Consider the following 19,055-nt stretch of genomic DNA (forward strand, 5'->3'; position numbering starts at 1 on the left):
TTTGTCCGACATTTTGGTCAGGCCAAATTGCTGCCGTAGTTGGTTCCAGGATTGGAGGGTGGCTATCACCACTGGGCTGCTGGAGTGTTTTTTGGGTGGGGATGGGAGAGTTGCCGTGGCGAGGGCCCGGAGTGAGGTCCCCATGCAGGAGGCCTCTTCCGTGCGCATCCACTCGGCTTCTGGCTCCTTGATCCATCCCCTTAGTCGCTTGGCCGTCGCCACCCAGTGGTAGAATTGTAGGTTTGGAAGGGCTAGCCACGCCCCCCCCCTCGGATTTTGTTTTTTGTAGGACCTTCTTTGGGATCCTAGCATTCTTCAGGAGGAGTTTTACCAAGGAGGTGAACCCTGTTCCAAGCCCGAACCACTCCAGTACCTCTATGAGGTATTTCCATTCGACTCTTTCGAAGGCCTTTTCTGCGTCTAGGTCGACGATCACCTCTGGTGTTCTCTCCCCGAATGGGGTCATTATCACGTTCAGCAGGCGCCTGATGTTCCAGGTAAGCTGTCTATCTTTGACAAAGCCAGTTTGGTCCTCTGCGACCACCTCCGGTACACAGTCTTCTCGCCTTTTGGCTAGGATTTTGGCCAGTATTTTGGCATCTGCGTTCAGCAGTGAGATGGGTCTGTATGACTTACATTTCGTTGGGTCTTTGTCTTTCTTAGGTATCAGCGAGATTGAGGCCTGTGCTAGCATGGGTGGCAGTGTGCCCCTAGCTAACGAGTCTGTGAACATCTCCCGCAGGTGCGGGGCCAGCGCTGTCGCAAATTTTTTGGAGAAGTCCGCCGGGAACCCGTCTGGTCCTGGCGCCTTCCCCGCCTGCATGGAACTAATGCTGTCCATGATCTCTCCCAGTGTTAGTGGTGCTTCCAGGCCCCATTTTCTGCCCTCCCCCATGACTGGAATGTCCAGTCCATCAAAGAACCATTTCATCCCGGACTCCCCCATTGGGTGCTCTGAAGTGTATAGCCCTTGGTAGAAGGCCTTGAAGGTTTTGTTGATCTTTTCTGGTTCTGTTTCTAATGTGCCTCTGGTATCCCTGATCTGTGTAATTTCTCTGGTGGCTGCCTGCTTTCTCAGCTGGTGTGCCAGCAGGCGGCTGGCTTTGTCTCCGTGTTTGTATAGGGTCCCATGTGCCTGGCGGAGTTGGTGCACTGCTTTTCTGGTGGCGAGCAGATCAAAGTTCCTTTGTAGCTCTTTCCTCTCCACCAGAAGCTCTACGGTCGGGGCCTCGGAGTATTTACGGTCTACCTCCAGTATGGAGTTGACCAGCTGCTGCCTAGCCGCCCTTTCCTCCCTATCTCTTGGCGCTTTGAAAGCGATGATTTCCCCTCGTAGTACGGCCTTTAGCGCTTCCCAGAATGTAGAGGGTGAGACCTCCCTTTTCTGGTTGTTCTCCGTGTACTCTGCTATCTTTTCGTTGAAGGCCTTGTCAGCTAGTAGGGCAATGTCCAACCTCAATGTGGGGCATTGGGCCCTGCCCGTCTCCAGCCTCACGTCCCTGTAATGTGGAGCGTGGTCTGATATCAACATTGCGGAGTATTCCACTTTGTCTATCACCGGAAGCACAGTTTTCTCCACCACAAAGAAGTCAATTCTGGTGTATACGTTGTGTACTGGGGAGAAGAAGGAGAACTCCTTCTCCTCAGGGTGGGTGAACCTCCAGGTGTCCACCGCTCCCATCTGTTCCATAAAGTGACCGAGTTCCCTTGCCATGCTTGAGGTTTTCCTCGTTTTGGGGGTGATCTGTCTGTCTTTGGATCCTGTACACAGTTGAAGTCCCCCCTCCATGATTAGTCGGTGCGTCGCTATGTCAGGGATTTCTGCCATGGTCTTCTTGATGAAGCTCGTGTCGTCCCAGTTGGGTTTATACACGTTAACTAGTACTACCGGTGCCCCATCCAGGGCCCCACTGACCATGACGCACCGTCCCCCTGGGTCCATAACCGTCTTTGTCGCCCTAAACATCATCCATTTGCTGATCAGTATTGCCACCCCCCTGGCCCTTGTCCCATAGCAGGAATGGTTTGTCCCACCCAGCCCTTTCTTACCCGCAGTCGGTCCTGCTCTCTCAGGTGTGTTTCTTGGAGGAAGACTATGTCGGCCTTCATATTTCTGAGGTGGGTGAGGACTCTAGATCTTTTCACTGGGCCGTTGAGTCCCCTTACGTTCCAGGTAACTATCCTGGTGGGAGGCTTCTGCCCCCTCGCTCCTGTGGGATTAACCATGGTGGACGTGCCCCTGCCCTCCGGGGTTTCCCTTTGTTAGGGGGCCGTCCAGGATGGCCGCTGTCACTGCTCTCTCCATGCGGTCGGGTCCCTGCGCTCCGGGGTTTCTCTTTGTCCACGGGGCACCCGACATGGCCGCCGACTGTGTGTCCGCCACGCAGGTAATCCCCTGCACTCTGGGGTCTCCCTTCGCCCAGAGACCGTACTGGGTGGGTGCTTCCAGCGATTCCTTGTTTCGAGCCCTTGGTTGTGGCACTTTGTAGCCCTATTGCTATTCCTTTTCTAGCCTTGGTTGTCCCTCCTTCCCTGTGTCCCCACACCCCGGTCTGTTCCTCCCTGTGTCTCCCCCTCCCCCCCCCCCCGGTCTCTCCCTTGCCCTCCCTTTTCCCCCCTCCCCCGTATACCTCTCCTTTGTCCCTCTTTCCCCTGTTTCTATCCCCGTTTGCTCTCCCGCCTCTGTTAAGTGGTCCCCCCACCCACTGTTGGGGGTGCGCTGCGGCCCTGTTTTGTTGCATGCCCCCGGCGCTAGCTTTCCTACTATTGCGGTGTCCTCCCTCTCAGGAGTTACTGTCTCACTTCTCCCTTGCTCGGCCTCTGCGGTTTTCTGCCCGCTCTTCCCCCATCCTACCCTGCACTCCTCTTGCTTGCTATCCCTTCACCGCTACTCTCGTTCCCTCGTGCTAGGGCCTGGTCTCCTGCCTGAAGTGGTCCCGCGGGCAGTGGCTTGTTTTGTTAAGGGTGCTCTTGCTGTGGTGGGGGCGGGGAGGCCTGGCGTTCCCTCACCACCCCCCTCCCTGTCGGCGTATTGTTGCCCCTTGCCAGGGGCCCCTTATTTCTACCCTAGCTGCTGGTTTTCCAGCCCATTTTCCTCGACAAACTTGTTTGCTTCGGTGGGGGCTATGAAGAAGTATTCTCTTTCTTGGTATGTGACCCAGAGTTTCGCTGGGTACAGCATACCAAAACGCACGTTGCTCTTGTGAAGAGCTGCTTTTGCGCAATTGAATACGGCCCGTCTCCTGGCTCGGTCTGCCTCAATGTCCTCGTAAAATGTCCTCGGTCTGCCCCAATGTCCTCGTAAATTCTAATGAAGTGTCCTTTCCATTTGCAGGTTCTGTTTTTCCTGGCCCAGTGCAGGATTGTTTCCCTGTCTTGGTACCCACTGCTCTTGGGTGTTCCCCTGCCTTGAGCTTCTGGCACAGCAACCGGTGTGCTCTGTCCATTTCTATTGGGTTGGGGAAAGTTTTCCTCCCCACTAAGTTGACCAGCATCTCGGCCACGTAGGCCGTGGGGTTTCTACCCTCGATCCCCTCTGGTAGGCCCACTATCCTGACATTTTGCCTTCTCGAGCGGTTTTCCTGATTGTCCACTCTGCCCTTCAGGCTTCCCGTGTTATGCCCAGTCTCGCCACTTCCTTCTCCAGGGCCGTGATCCGGTCACTCATGTCAGTCGCTGCTTTCTCCAGCTCCTTAATTGTAGCCTCTTGGGCTTCCAGTTTCCCCTCTTGGGCTTCCAGTTTCTCCTCTGCTCTGCCCAGGGCAAGCTGCACCTCCGCCAGGGCCTTGTCCATTGCTGCCTGCACTGCGGCCTCTATGTCCGCTCTGGCGTCTGCCTTGTTTTCCTGCTGATGTTCCCTCAGCGCCTCAGCAAAGGCTGCCTTCCAGTTCCCCCTGGCCCAAGGGAACAATGCTCCTGTCTGCCCAGTACTTTTTGTTGCGGCGAACCTTCCGATCCGCCGCTTCGTGCACTGATTAGCTCGTCTGATCTGGCTCGCACACTGCCCCGTCTGCATTTGGTGCCCCTTCTCCCTCTGCTTTGGCACCCTTGTGGTGATCTACCACTGTATATATATGTGTGTGCTTGCATTAGGGGATGTAAGACAGTACCTGTATTATAGGTATTCCGGTAAACCCCTGCCGACTAGCTCCGCCCACAGGGAGAAGTATAAATATTCATAAGTTTCCCTGAGATGCCATTGTACAGCACAGCCGAAGGAATAGCATCTCACTGTAATAATGCCTCTCTTGTACCGCATTCGAGTCTTTGCGTGCAATTGTTAGCGCCACAACCCTTCTGGCATTTTTTTCTCTCTTTTTTTTTCTCCACCTCCCTTCCCGTACCTTTGACAAGAAATCAGTAGAAACTGGACAGAAATAGTGAAAGTAGATGAAAATCACCTGAGCCAACAACATAGCCTCAACCCACAATCCGTGGGATCCCATGGTTGTGCAAGTGAAACCGGCCGTATGGTGCCCCTGTTTTTATTGGAATCGTTTGTGTTCCACGTGGCCCCGCTGCTTGCCTATTAATGGATCCTGAATTGCTCCACGACCAGCACTAATTTAGTTGTGATGGGCGAAGGATCAGCAAGATTGTAGATGGGAGGGCCATGTGATCAAAATATGCCAAGAAGTCCACTGATTCAGTCACAGCGTCAACACTTAGTTTCTCAAACGGAGAATCCCGCTGATAGTCTTTCAAACATTTAATCAACAATCAGCCCCCTACCCGTACCCAACTTTAATACCAAGCATTACAGGAAGAAAAGGAAAAAGAGAACACAGCCAAATCCCCTCCCTCAATCAGCTCCAGCAATACAATAAACAGCCCCCCTCCAACAAGCCCCATCACTACACTGCGCCCTCCCCCACTTTACAATCACCCCACACAAAAATACAGACACAGAAGAACTTAATAATGAACAGACAGCAAAGACCATAGTCCTCAAACACTTTGGGCGGAATTCTCCTCTCCCACGCGGCATCGGGAAGGCCGTCGTGAACTCGGCCGAGTTTCACGACGGCCTCGGAGCACGCTCCTCGCACCCTATTCACCCCCCCCCGTAGGGGGCTAGGAGCTAGGCTCCGTAAATCTCGGCCACCGGACCTTGACGCTTGCGTCAAGGCGGCGCGCTGGAATGACGCGATGGCGGTGCCTAAGTGACGTGAAAAACGGCGAGCGGTGATTCATCAGAGCGGCGAGTGGGAGAATCGCGGGGAGTGCCAAGGCGGCGTGTCGTGAGTCGCCCGGCCCTCCCGCGATTCTCCCACCCGGCGTGGGGAGCAGAGAATCGCGCCCTTTAGTTTCCCCCCCATTCTTATCTCTTAACAAAGTCATTTGCTCTCTCCGGCACATTGAAATGATAATCTCTGTCTTTAAATATAACCTGACAACAAGTCGGGTACATGATTCCAAATTGTACATTGCTCTTATAGAATGTAGCCTTGGCTTTATTAAATGCTGCACGCTTTCTTGCCAGTTCTGCCCCAACGTCTTGGTATATTCTGATGACATGGTTCTCCTATCTACTATTTTGGTGGTCCTTTGCCCATCTCAGGACCCAGGTAGCTTTGAAAATTGTCCAGGTAGCTATGAAAACTGACTATGACAGCCCGTGGTGGCTCCGCCCACCTATCTGGGCTTCTGTATCAACGATCGATGCTCTGCCCCAACTCAGGAAGGATCAGCAAGATACCCTCCCTCATCAACTTTCCAAACATCTTAGAGATTTAATCTGTGACGTTTGTACCTTCCAGGCCGGGCAGCCCAACAATTCTTTCATTCTGCCATCTGGAGCGATTCCCCAGATCATTGACCTTCGCCTTTGATGCCCTCCATTCCTCTGCCAGCAACCCTATCTCTGCCTCGAGAGAGACATTCCAATCTCTATGGTCCACTTTCTTGATTGTTTCCCTCTGAATCTCTACCACTGATCCGTCCTGTTCAAAGACACCCGAATCGGTGCCACAGCCTCCTCAATCGCCTTCACCAGGTGCTCAGCAACCACTTGAAAATGAAATGAAATGAAAATGAAATGAAAATCGCTTATTGTCACGAGTAGGCTTCAATGAAGTTACTGTGAAAAGCTCCTAGTCGCCACATCCCGGCGCATGTTCGGGGAGGCTGGTGCAGGTACGTGTCGCTGCTTCTTAAATTCACTTGTTAAGAAGCCCACCAACTTCTTGGTTCACTGAGGGTGCAATGACACCACAGAGACCTTTGCCATTTTCTCTCCTGAGGCTCAGGGACCTTCTGAATACAATGAAGAACCCTTGCACAACTTCAGAGTGATTGTATCCACCATCACTCGCAAGAAGGGATCTTATTCTATCATACTGCACCAATTCTTCCCAAACATCACCCGTTATCCGGGCAGAAAGGGTCAAAGAAAGAAAATCCCCAGGTGGGAGCCAACACTGTGCGACTGCTCACTTCAAAACCGTCACTAGAATTCTCTTAGTCCCTTCTTTTTTCACATTATCTTCTCTGTGATATTTTTGAGAGTTCTCCATTCCATTCATTGTTCATCCATCACTATGCCAGGTACCACCTGTCAACTGAAGGGATGTGTTCCTTTTTCCTAGATCTCATAAATATTCCTCTTACATGCTCATTATAATAGGTGCAAGGACAGTCCTTGAGGATGATTTTGATGGTTCCCTCTTGTAGAAATATAGAGGGCGGGATTCTCTGCTGCCCGACGGCGATATCATAATCAGCAATCGGATGGAGAATCCCTGTTTATGACCGAATCAGGAGCAACCCATCCAAAATCACATCATCGAGGAATCCGCCACATGCAGTTGGGATGGCTTCAGGGCGTTACCTGAAGGCCCTCCCCGATGCTCCACCTCCCATGGGCCGAGTTCACGACAGCGTGGGACACGTGTGCTCTCAGTTTTCGTGAACCCGGTGTGGGCGGCTGCGGACTGTCCAGCGCCGCCACAGTCAAGGGGGTAGGGGGGAGCCGTGCTGCTGGCGGACAGGCTTCGGTGAGGGCTGGAGGGACTGGTGGGAATGCCCCCCGGGGTGGTAAGGGGGTGTCCAGGGGGGGCACTATCTGGCAGGTCGGGCTGTGCACAGCCGGCGCAATGTTGTACTGGGCGACTGCTGCAGGTCGTCGCTGTGCGCATGCGTGGTCACGGACCCAGCAATTCTTCAGGCGTTTATATTGGGAAGGTCGTGCATTTTACTTGAGGTGGCTGCTAGCCCCTCACCATTTGGAGGATCGGTATTGGAATCTCGATGATGTTTTTGCCGTAAAACCAGACACTTCCTCTGGATATAGCATCAAAATGGGAGAATCCAGCCCCTAGTCTCGAATTGGGGTCCATCCACAGCAATGAAACTGACATTGAAAGAACTGGAATTGGGAAATAATTTGCCATTGATCATTACCTTTCCATGGCAATACCAGCCGCTGCTAATTCCTGCTACCGGTAGCCAAAAGAATTATAATAAATTTTAAAATTACTATTCGTCATTTCGACTGGGTTGGAGAATCCCCGGGATGGCGGCGCGAATGCCGCCCCGACGCCGGCTGCCGTTTTCTCCGGTCCTGTTTTTCAGGCGGGGCGGTGTTTCCACCACGCTGGTCGGGGGCTGTTGGAAGCGGCCTTGCCAGCGATTTTCCGGGCCCTGATGGGCCGAGCGGCCATCCATTTTTGGCCAGTCCCGCCTGCGTGAATTACTCAGCAGTCACACCGGCGGGACCTGGCAAGTGAGTATGCGTGGGCGGTCCTCCGGGGGGGGGGGGGGGGGGGGGGGCGCAGGGGGATCCGACCCCGGGGAGGCCCCCACTGTGGCCTGGCCCGCGATTGGGGCCCACCGATCTGCGGGCGGGCTTGTTCCGTGCGGGCACTTCTTTCTTCCATGCCGGCCCCTGTAGGGCTCTGCCATGGCCTGTGTGGAGGAGAGAACCCCCCCCCCCCCCCCCGTGCATGCTCCGAAATATGCTGGCCGCTCTGCGCATGTGCAGAATCCTCCGAGTGCTCCGGTTTCCTCCCAGTCCAAAGATGTTGCGGTTAGGTAAATTGGCCATGATAAATTTCCCTTGTGTTCAAAAGATTAGGTGGGGTTACTAGTTTATTGTGATAGGGTGGAGGCATGGGCTTAAGTAGGGTGCTCTTTCTAAGGGCCAGTGCAGACTTGATGGGCTGAATGGCCTCCTTCTGCATTATAAATTCTACAGGGGTGTTGGAGGCAAAGCCAGGAGAGCGGTGTTCAGCAACCCCACCCTCCCCCACACACCCCATCCTCCCCCACACACCCCACCCACTCTCTCCTGATGCTGGGTCTTCCAATCAAACACAGGGTTCCTGATATCGAGAACCACTTCTCCAGGAGCCACTTGCAGGTTGGCCTTCCGAGGGCATGGGAAAGCTGTGCAGTTCTTGTTAAATCCCTGAGGCACCACTAAATTGTGATAGCTGCAGGCATAATGAGTGTCAACAGGCTCATTAACAAGCCTTATTGACGTCCTGTCGGCAGCAGCTGGGAATCCCACGTCAGCCCCTTTTGCTCTCCCATTTAATCGGGGAAGGTTCCCCCAATGTCAGAGACTGGCTCAGGGCCTTGCCTATGACTAAGTGAGTCCAAGCTGCCATGTTTCTGCTATGACAGACGGCATTAAATCCAGTGCAAGAGGTGGAAGAAAAGGAGTGTTACAAAGGAATATACAGTACATCTGAATTCGGTACCAAAATTTTATAGACTAACTACAGTTCTTTGTTTCTTTTTCAGTTGATTCAGAAGGAGTTGTTAAAAACCTTTCTGTAAGTAATAGATAATAATTTCTATTTTCTTGACAGAATTGGTGGCTTCCAACTGTGTATTGCACTTTAATGCTACAAGTTAACTGCAGTATCCTTCTCTGGAAATGGTCCTTTGATATTCCAGAATTTTGGATTTTTTCACTGGAATTGAGAAGGTCGAAAGGATTAAAAGTGATGAAAGCTTTTGAGAAGCTAAACTGCAAAACAATGGCCTCAATATTAACTTCTTCACAATGGGCAGGGTTTGGGTATGGATTATTTGTTCAATGGCAACACCGCCGTTGCTGTTTTTCTGATTTTGGATAATGTGCTATGTAACTGTCCTGTTCATCACTTCATTAACATATTTAAATCTGGCTTTAGCAGTGCGATTGGGAGCCTAATTTAAATGTTACCACTGCAGGACCGATTTCCCAAGGCTTGGGAAACTCGGTGATAAATTAAAGGTGGGGTTGTTGGCTCCAGAAGGTAAGTCCTTTTTACAACACTGCTTGTGGACTGAGAGGAGGGAGATTGTTCTGCCTGGGCCATCAAAATAAACCTTTATCCCTAACCCTCACCACTAACACTGCTCCCCCTTCCCCAAACACATTCTTTCCCTTGACACAATTGGTGACTTTAAAAAGCAGCCTTTATCCACAACCCCCATCCTGCTGATTGTCGCTCCTTTCTGATCAGCAAGCATTAATTGTAGTTTCCACCTTCCCACTTGCCACTTTCTGCCTCGTTTCTCCCCAACCCCTCCAAGGACCATCTCCAAACATCCCAGCCGTGGCTTCCTGCCAATCATTTTCCCACTCCACAGCCGCCTATCCTGTCATTTCCACTCTGATGCCATGTTTCTCCATACCCTCCCACTTCACCATTATTTCCAACTCATTGACAAAGGAAAATTATTGACAGAAGAACAATTTTTTTCACGCAGCTTTGTTAGAACGTTAAGTGCTTTGTAACAAATGATTCCGAAAGTAGTTTTGATAAAATCACTTCAATGATAATAAGGCACACATTTTTGAAGGCAAAGTATAAATGGATATAGAGGACCTTTGTGGCAGTGAGATTAGGAGTAAATTCCTCCAGTTAAGGGTGTAGCACCAACATAAGCTTGATGAGACAAATAGCCTTTGTATGTGTTGTAACTTTTATGGCATCAAGTACAGGGGTTCCTGGGCTATTTTGGAATTGATTTGATAGAGACAGGTTTCAGGAGTCAGAAAGGCAGACACTTCAAACCTCTCTTCATTCTGGGGAAGGTGAGCAAGCGATGGAATTAGGTCTTCCGCTTTTGGAGACAGGCCCAAGGCAGCAATGGAGGCGGCAGTATGGAAAGGCTGGCAGGCTACAATGCCTGCCTCATTTACTGGGACATCAGCCAAATTGAACTGATGTCAGGGCCTTAAATCCTCAAACCACACCACCTCATCCTCACACCCACCTCACATGCCCCTCATTCCAATCCCCTTCCATGCCCCCATATGCCAATGCCCATTCATGCTCCTTCATAGCTCCCATGCATGCTTCATTCTCCCAAAACTCCAGTGCCCCTTCCATGCCCCCTACATCCTCTATATCCACTCACCCAGTATCCACCATGCACAGAACCAATGAGCCATTGGCAAATCTGGCAGGTTTTTGAAATGATCCTGAAAGTAACGCAATAAGCAGACACTTTGAAAAGATTGTTTAAAAATTAAAAACTCACCTTACAACCTTTTAAAGTGTCACAATCAACTGAAGCCATTTATAATATCAATGTCAGAAACTTTTACATCTCATAATATTGTGAAAATAAGCACGCAAGCAGTGAAAATCCTTTTAAAAAGTATGTTATTACAAGGTAATAGCGATGTTGACCAATCAGCATTTCTTTCCCTCTGCAACTATAAATATTTCATGCTGAGATCTGAGTGGATTAGTCGTTTATGAAGCTCAAGCTTGGCATTCATAATGAGGCTATCTGTTCGACCTGATTTTGAAATGAAATGAAAATCGCTTATTGTCACGAGTAGGCTTCAATGAAGTTACTGTGAAAAACCACATTCCGGCGCCTGTCCGGGGAGGCTGGTACGGGAATTGAACCGTGCTGCTGGCCTGCTTGGTCTGCTTTAGAAGCCAGCGATTTAGCCAAGTGAGCTAAACCAGATTTTGTTGATACAATTGCCAGATGGCCTCTTTATGAATGTCTGGCTGAATTCCAACAATGGCTAGATCTCAGATGTTTATGCAATTGAAGAGGGAAGAGAAAAACTTTTTAATTTAGATCTTTTTTAAAATTTAATTTTTTTAAATGTTTCCAGTTAAGGGGCAATTTGGCTAATCCATCTACCCTACACATCTTTGGGTTGTGGGGGTGAGATTCATGCAGGCTTAGAAAATGTGCAAACTCCACACAGTGACCCGGGGCCACGATCAAACCCGGGTTCTCGGTGCGATGAGGCAGCAGTGCAAATCACTGTGCCACCATGCCACCCTTGATTTACATCTTTATAATTTTTTTCAAAACAGTTTTTAACTGCCTGTGGGCTTATTTATACAAGATTAAGAGGTCTGAAGTAGATAAAAGCTTCTGGGATTGATACTGAGTCACTGTGATTGACAGCTATATGAAAACGTAAGGCAGACAATGTCGTTCAATAGAATGTTAAATGGCTGATTGTTTTGGCGAATGACTCAGGACTAGAGTTCCCTCATGGTCACAATTTTTCTGAGAGGCGATGAACCACTCTCTCTGAGAGAAGGAGCTCAACTCCTCCAAAATTCTGGGGAGATTTGAACTGCCGACCCCCCAGTGAAGCTGGCAAGGATCGGGAGTGCCATTATGCTGGAATCAGGTCCCAACCATCATGACTTGGTGAAAATCTGGTCCATTTGTAGCATTGAAAAGAAAAAATTGTTCACATTTGATATTGTAACAGGGAAAACATCATGGCAATTTATTAGTTGTCTTCATTTGGAATGCAGAGTGATGGTGAGTGATGAAATTTCCAGATATGAAATAACACAATATAAGCAACTTGTTACATAATAATAACTCGGAACTACATGTAACAGATAAAAGACAGACAGAGAGCGCACACAGTAAGCGAGCACTTTTCCAGGAGACACATCCGGAGTGAGACTCATACAGAGTGAGAGATTTAAACTTGGTAATTTGGTGCAGTGAGGTAAATCAGCAAAGGTAAGTGGAAAATCTAATTCTGCTGTTTTTCAGTTAAAAGTGCAGTGTGGAGCTTAGTGTCTGATTGGTTGAAGCTGCCCCCACCCTAATTGCTGAGAGGCAGTTATCTGTCAATCACCTGAGGCCTGTTGAGGCCTGTTTAGGGGCACATTGTATTATTCTCTTTGAAGGTAAGGTTTTTTTTGAGTCATCGGTTAGCTGAGGTCTGTATAAAAGACAGACAGAGAGCGCACACAGTAAGCGAGCCCTTTTCCAGGAGACACATCCGGAGTGAGACTCATACAGAGTGAGAGATTTAAACTTGGTAATTTGGTGCAGTGAGGTAATTCGGTGCAGAGTGTGAGGAGGTGCTTTTTAACCCTGGTAAGTGACTGGTAAGTACTCTCTCTTTTTCTTTTCATTGTCTAATTTATTTATTTTTATTTTGAAATTCTAGTTGTTTAAGTTTACCAAGGGTTTAAGACATGGCAGGAGATCCCAGACCCGTGTCATGCTCCTCGTGTGCGATGTGGGAGCTCAGGGACACGTCCACTGTCCCTGGCTCCTTCACGTGCAAGAAGTGTGTTCAGTTGCAGCTCTTGTTAGACCGCTTGACGGCTCTGGAGCTGCGGATGGACTCACTTTGGAGCATCCGCGATGCTGAGGAGGTCGTGGATAGCACGTTTAGCGAGTTGGTCACACCGCAGGTGAACGTTACTGAGGGAGATAGAAAATGGGAGACCAAAAGAAAGAGCAAGAGTAGGAAGGCAGTGCAGGTGTCCCCTGCGGTCATCTCCCTGCAAAACAGATATACCGCTTTGGATACTGTTGAGGGAGATGGCTCACCAGGGGAAGGCAGCAGCAGCCAGGTTCATGGCACCGTGGTTGGCTCTGCTGCACAGCAGGGCAGAAAGAAAAATGGCAGGGCTATAGTGATAGGGGACTCGATCGTAAGGGGAATAGACAGGCGGTTCTGTGGACGCAATCGAGACTCCAGGATGGTATGTTGCCTCCCTGGTGCAAGGGTCAAGGATGTCTCGGAGCGGCTGCAGGACATTCTGGGGGGGGAGGGTGAACAGCCAGCTGTCGTGGTGCACATAGGCACCAACGATATAGGTAAAAAACGGGATGAGGTCCTACAAGCGGAATTCAGGGAGTTAGGAGTTAAACTAAAAAGTAGGACCTCAAAGGTAGTAATCTCAGGATTGCTACCAGTGCCACGAGGTAGTCAGAGTAGGAATGTCAGGATAGATAGGATGAATGCGTGGCTCGAGAGATGGTGCAAGAGGGAGGGATTCAAATTCCTGGGGCATTGGGATCGGTTCTGGGGGAGGTGGGACCAGTACAAACCGGACGGTCTGCACTTGGGCAGGACTGGAACCGATGTCCTAGGGGGGGTGTTTTCTAGAGCTGTTGGGGAGGGTTTAAACTAATGTGGCAGGGGGATGGGAACCAATGCTGGAAGTTGGAAGGTAGTAAAACAGGGACAGAAACAAAAGGAAGTAAGGGGAAAAGTGCAAGGCAGAGAAGACATAGTCAGAAATCCATAAGGGCGACAGTACAAGGTACAGTGACTGAGGGGAGCACAGTGAATAGGCCCAGTAATAACAAAAGGAATAAAACTGGAGATGTTAAGATTCAAAACAGAGGTAAAAAAACCAACATAAGTGTACTTTACCTGAATGCTCGTAGTATTCGGAATAAAGTAAATGAGTTGGTGGCACAAATCATCGTAAATGACTATGATTTAGTGGCCATTACTGAAACATGGTTAAAGGATGGTCACGACTGGGAGTTAAATATCCGAGGGTATCAAACTATTCGGAAGGACAGAGTGGATGGTAAGGGAGGTGGTGTTGCTCTGTTATTTAAGGATGACATCCGGGCAATAGTAAGGGATGACATCGGTGCTATGGAGGATAAGGTTGAATCCATTTGGGTGGAAATGAGGAATAGTAAGGCAAAAAAGTCACTGATAGGAGTAGTCTATCGGCCACCAAATAGTAACGAGATGGTGGGGCAGGCAATAAACAAAGAAATAACTGATGCATGTAGAAATGGTACAGCAGTTATCATGGGGGATTTTAATCTACATGTCGATTGGTTTAACCAGGTCGGTCAAGGCAACCGTGAGGAGGAGTTTATAGAATGTATCCGCGATAGTTTCCTAGAACAGTATGTAATGGAACCTACGAGGGAACAAGCGGTCCTAGATCTTGTCCTGTGTAATGAGACAGGATTGATTCATGATCTCATAGTTAGGGATCCTCTCGGAAGGAGCGATCACAATATGGTGGAATTTAAAATACAGATGGAGGGTGAGAAAGTAAAATCAAATACTAGTGCTTTGTGTTTAAACAAAGGAGATTACAATGGGATGAGAGAAGAACTAGCTAAGGTAGACTGGGAGCTAAGACTTTATGGTGGAACAGTTGAGGAACAGTGGAGAGGTTTATACCAACAAAAAGGAAGGACGGAAGAAAGAGGGAAAATCGACCGTGGATATCTAAGGAAATAAGGGAGAGTATCAAATTGAAGGAAAAAGCATATAAAGTGGCAAAGATTGCTGGGAGATTAGAGGACTGGGAAATCTTTAGGGGGCAACAGAAAGCTACTAAAAAAGCTATAAAGAAGAGTAAGATAGAGTATGAGAGTAAACTTGCTCAGAATATAAAAACAGACAGTAAAAGTTTTTACAAATATATAAGACAAAAAAGAGTGGCTAAGGTAAATATTGGTCATTTAGAGGATGAGAAGGGAGATTTAATAATGGGAAATGAGGAAATGGCTGAGGAACTGAACAGGTTTTTTGGGTCGGTCTTCACAGTGGAAGACACAAATAACATGCCAGCGACTGATAGAAATGAGGCTATGACAGGTGAGGACCTTGAGAGGATTGTTATCACTAAGGAGGGAGTGATGGGCAAGCTAATGGGGCTAAAGGTAGACAAGTCTCCTGGCCCTGATGGAATGCATCCCAGAGTGCTAAAAGAGATGGCTAGGGAAATTGCAGATGCACTAGTGATAATTTACCGAAATTCACTAGACTCTGGGGTGGTCCCGGTGGATTGGAAATTAGCAAACGTGACGCCACTGTTTAAAAAGGAGGTAGGCAGAAAGCAGGAAATTATAGGCCAGTGAGTTTAACTTTGGTAATAGGGAAGATGCTGGAATCTATCATCAAGGAAGAAATTGCGAGGCATCTGGATAGAAATTGTCCCATTGGGCAGACGCAGCATGGGTTCGTTAAAGGCAGGTCATGCCTAACTAATTTAGTGGAATTTTTTGAGGACATTACCAGTGCAGTAGATAACGGGGAGCCGATGGATGTGGTATATCTGGATTTCCAGAAAGCCTTTGACAAGGTGCCACACAAAAGGTTGCTGCATAAGATAAAGATGCATGGCATTAAGGGTAAAGTAGTAGCATGGATAGAGGATTGGTTAATTAATAGAAAGCAAAGAGTTGGGATAAATGGGCGTTTCTCTGGTTGGCAATCAGTAGGTAGTGGTGTCCCTCAGGGATCCGTGTTGGGCCCACAATTGTTCACAATTTACATTGATGATTTGGAGTTGGGGACCAAGGGCAATGTGTCCAAGTTTGCAGATGACACTAAGATGAGTGGTAAAGCGAAAAGTGCAGAGGATACTGGAAGTCTGCAGAGGGATTTGGATAGGTTAAGTGAATGGGCTCGGGTCTGGCAGATGGAATACAATGTTGACAAATGTGAGGTTATCCATTTTGGTAGGAATAACAGCAAACGGGATTATTATTTAAACGATAAAATATTAAAGCATGCCGCTGTTCAGAGAGACTTGGGTGTGCTAGTGCATGAGTCACAGAAGGTTGGTTTACAAGTGCAACAGGTGATTAAGAAGGCAAATGGAATTTTGTCCTTCATTGCTAGAGGGATGGAGTTTAAGACTAGGGAGGTTATGTTGCAATTGTATAAGGTGTTAGTGCGGCCACACCTGGAGTATTGTGTTCAGTTTTGGTCTCCTTACTTGAGAAAGGACGTACTGGCACTGGAGGGTGTGCAGAGGAGATTCACTAGGTTAATCCCAGAGCTGAAGGGGTTGGATTATGAGGAGAGGTTGAGTAGACTGGGACTGTACTCGTTGGAATTTAGAAGGATGAGGGGGGATCTTATAGAAACATTTAAAATTATGAAGGGAATAGATAGGATAGATGCGGGCAGGTTGTTTCCACTGGCGGGTGACAGCAGAACTAGGGGGCATAGCCTCAAAATAAGGGGAAGTAGATTTAGGACTGAGTTTAGGAGGAACTTCTTCACCCAAAGGGTTGTGAATCTATGGAATTCCTTGCCCAGTGAAGCAGTTGAGGCTCCTTCATATTTTTAAGGTAAAGATAGATAGTTTTTTGAAGAATAAAGGGATTAAGGGTTATGGTGTTCGGGCCGGAAAGTGGAGCTGAGTCCACAAAAGATCAGCCATGATCTAATTGAATGGAGCAGGCTCGAGGGGCCAGATGGCCTACTCCTGCTCCTAGTTCTTATGTTCTTATGTAGAGTAATTCTGTGAGACCGTTTTTATTTCATATCTACATAGAAAACAGATTTTGTTATTAGAATTAAATTTTTGAAAGGTAAATTTATATTTGCCACCTTTCTTATATTTTGCATTTATTTCCATTTTAGTGTAGGTTTCATAACCAACATTTCATACCTTATATGGCCTACAATTTGCCAAAGCGTTTCCACTTTGCCAACAACATTAGAATAGACAAAGAGGTCCACCTGTACTTGGACAAACAGTGGCTGGCTGCACGGTAGGTGACTCAACTTTTAAAAACATTTTTCTGACTTCTAATAAACTCTCTTTGTTGCTTTTACATATTACTCTGAACTGTCGGCATATCTCCACCTCTATCTGATCTCCACTGTTCATTTATATACTATACAAACAAAGAATTATACAATTATCCCTCCTATATCCTCAATCAATTCATATGGATGGATTATGTCTTAATGCAATCCATGCAATGCAACGCATTCCAGTACTGCAATAGAATACCTCAGTAACATTGCCCTCCACCTGTTGGACTGATCTTTTGTTCTAATTTATTTCATCATTTAAACACAAACACTGGTTAGAATAACCACAGAAACAGTCCTTTGTCTTCAACAAGCTCATGTTATCTAATCCAGCATTAGTGCTCAATCAAGCAGCACGGTAGCACAGTGGTTATCACAGTTGCTTCTCAGCTCCAGGGTCCCAGGTTCAATTCCCGGCTTGGGTCACTGTCTGTGTGGAGTCTGCACGTTCTCCCCGTATCTGCGTGGATTTCCTCCGGGTGCTCCGGTTTCCTCCCACAGTCCAAAGATGTGCGGGTTAGGTGGATTGGCCATGCTAAATTTCCCTGATTGTTCAAAAAGGTTAAGTGGGGTTATTGGTTTATGGAATTAGGGTGGAGGCATGGGCTTGAGTAGGATTCTCTTTCGAAGGGCTGGTATAGACTCGATGGGCCGAATGGCCTGCTTCTGCACTGTAAATTCTATTCTATAAGTCTATCAAATGATACAGCATGATTCCATGTATATGATTCTGTGATGCACCTTCGTAGACTTCATTAGTGAACACAAAAGTATTTATTAATAAGAATTGTTCAGCAACCTCATGGCTGTACCCAGCTCCCCAAAATATCTCTGCCTAGGAGCCTCTCTCACCATGGGGTGATTCCACACTCTGATGAAATTAAATGAAATGAAAATCACTTATTGTCACAAGTAGGCTCCAAATGAAGTTACTGTGAAAAGCCCCTAATCGCCACATTCCAGCGCCTGTTCGGGGAGGCTGGTACGGGAATTGAACCGTGCTGCTGGCCTGCCTAGGTCTGTTTTAAAAGCCAGCTATTTAGCCCTGTGCTAATGAGTCCTGATTGGTCACCCAGACCAGATGATCCTTACTCTGCTGTGTTGCCCTTAAATAGACAATCACCACAGATTCTTTGCCATTAAGTTTACATTTCACTACTGAATTTGGGTATCACGCTTAACCAATCCAGCCTGATAACAGTAACCAACAGTTCCCTCCAAACACTTAGACTAATTTTACCTTTTGATCCCTACATTCCATGCCTGCGAACATTAGTTTCTAATACATTAAATGACACACAATGTAGACTTTATATAAAATGGAACCAAAAAGATGCATTTAATTTCTCTCTGTGATTCTGTTACCATGTTTATAAATCCACCAAAGCACTGTATTACTTTACCACTACAAACAGTGATCACGCAATGCCTCAAATCCTTAAGACTTTGATAACGTGAATTCCCACCAACCAGCACATCAAACCCTCACAAGAAAGAAACTCCTCATACTCACTTCACACAAGGGTAAAAAAATCTACTCCAGCATCTCAAGCTTTAATTCCCATTGAGGATAAACTCCAACCACACAATATTTGGGTACAAGTGTTGTGATGTGCAATCAGACAGCATGCAAATGTTTGCTGTCTTACTGATTTTAGTGTACAACCAAACATAAAGTGAGCTGCTGATTAGCTGCACACTCAGCAGGGTTGTCCAGCAGTATATGTGTCCAGCACATGTTTCACCTGGTCTGCCCTTCTTAAAGCAAAGCAGCATTATAGTTCTATAGAACTGCTGTGGATTGACTGTGGAAGACTTATAGAGAAGCAAAAGGAGAGAAAATGGAGCAACAAGGCCTCCGAGGTTTTCTGATTTGGAAGTGGAGACATAAGCTAGGACATAAAAAGGAGGAAAGACACATTAGTTGGAATTTTACCATTCCATCCACCCCTACATGTGTATTTGCAGGTGGGGGGCCCAGGAAAAATAAAACAGGTGCTAACCCTCAGCCTACTCGTTCACCCCCGAGCTATTAATGGTGATTTATGGGCCTCATTCTGCCTGTGTTGCAATAATACATGCAGCTGGGGAAGGTGGAATGGAAGCCAGCTCACTAGGGCGTACCCCTGTGTCCATCTGTCACACCCCCACCCTACAAGATTGTACCCTACCTATGTGTCTCTTGCCCGGTCTCCAGAACACGAACTAACACCCCAAATCCAATGACCTCATATGTCCCACACATCATACCACCAAACTGCCACATTGCTCAATACACCACAGCGCT

The 19,055-nt window shown here is 47.8% G+C and overlaps 1 protein-coding gene across 1 annotated transcript in view; it reads left to right on the top strand.

Annotated features, from left to right (window-relative positions):
* Positions 1 to 19,055, top strand: part of LOC119967374 (ectonucleotide pyrophosphatase/phosphodiesterase family member 3-like) — a 211,325-nt gene that overhangs the window by 124,764 nt on the left and 67,506 nt on the right. The window contains exons 14-15 of the mRNA XM_038799862.1: positions 8,746 to 8,777; positions 16,592 to 16,722. Coding sequence (XP_038655790.1) covers positions 8,746 to 8,777; positions 16,592 to 16,722 — 163 coding nt within the window. The remainder of the gene's footprint in view (positions 1 to 8,745; positions 8,778 to 16,591; positions 16,723 to 19,055) is intronic.

Source organism: Scyliorhinus canicula, chromosome 6 (assembly GCF_902713615.1).
Source record: "Scyliorhinus canicula chromosome 6, sScyCan1.1, whole genome shotgun sequence".
NCBI lineage: Eukaryota > Metazoa > Chordata > Chondrichthyes > Carcharhiniformes > Scyliorhinidae > Scyliorhinus > Scyliorhinus canicula.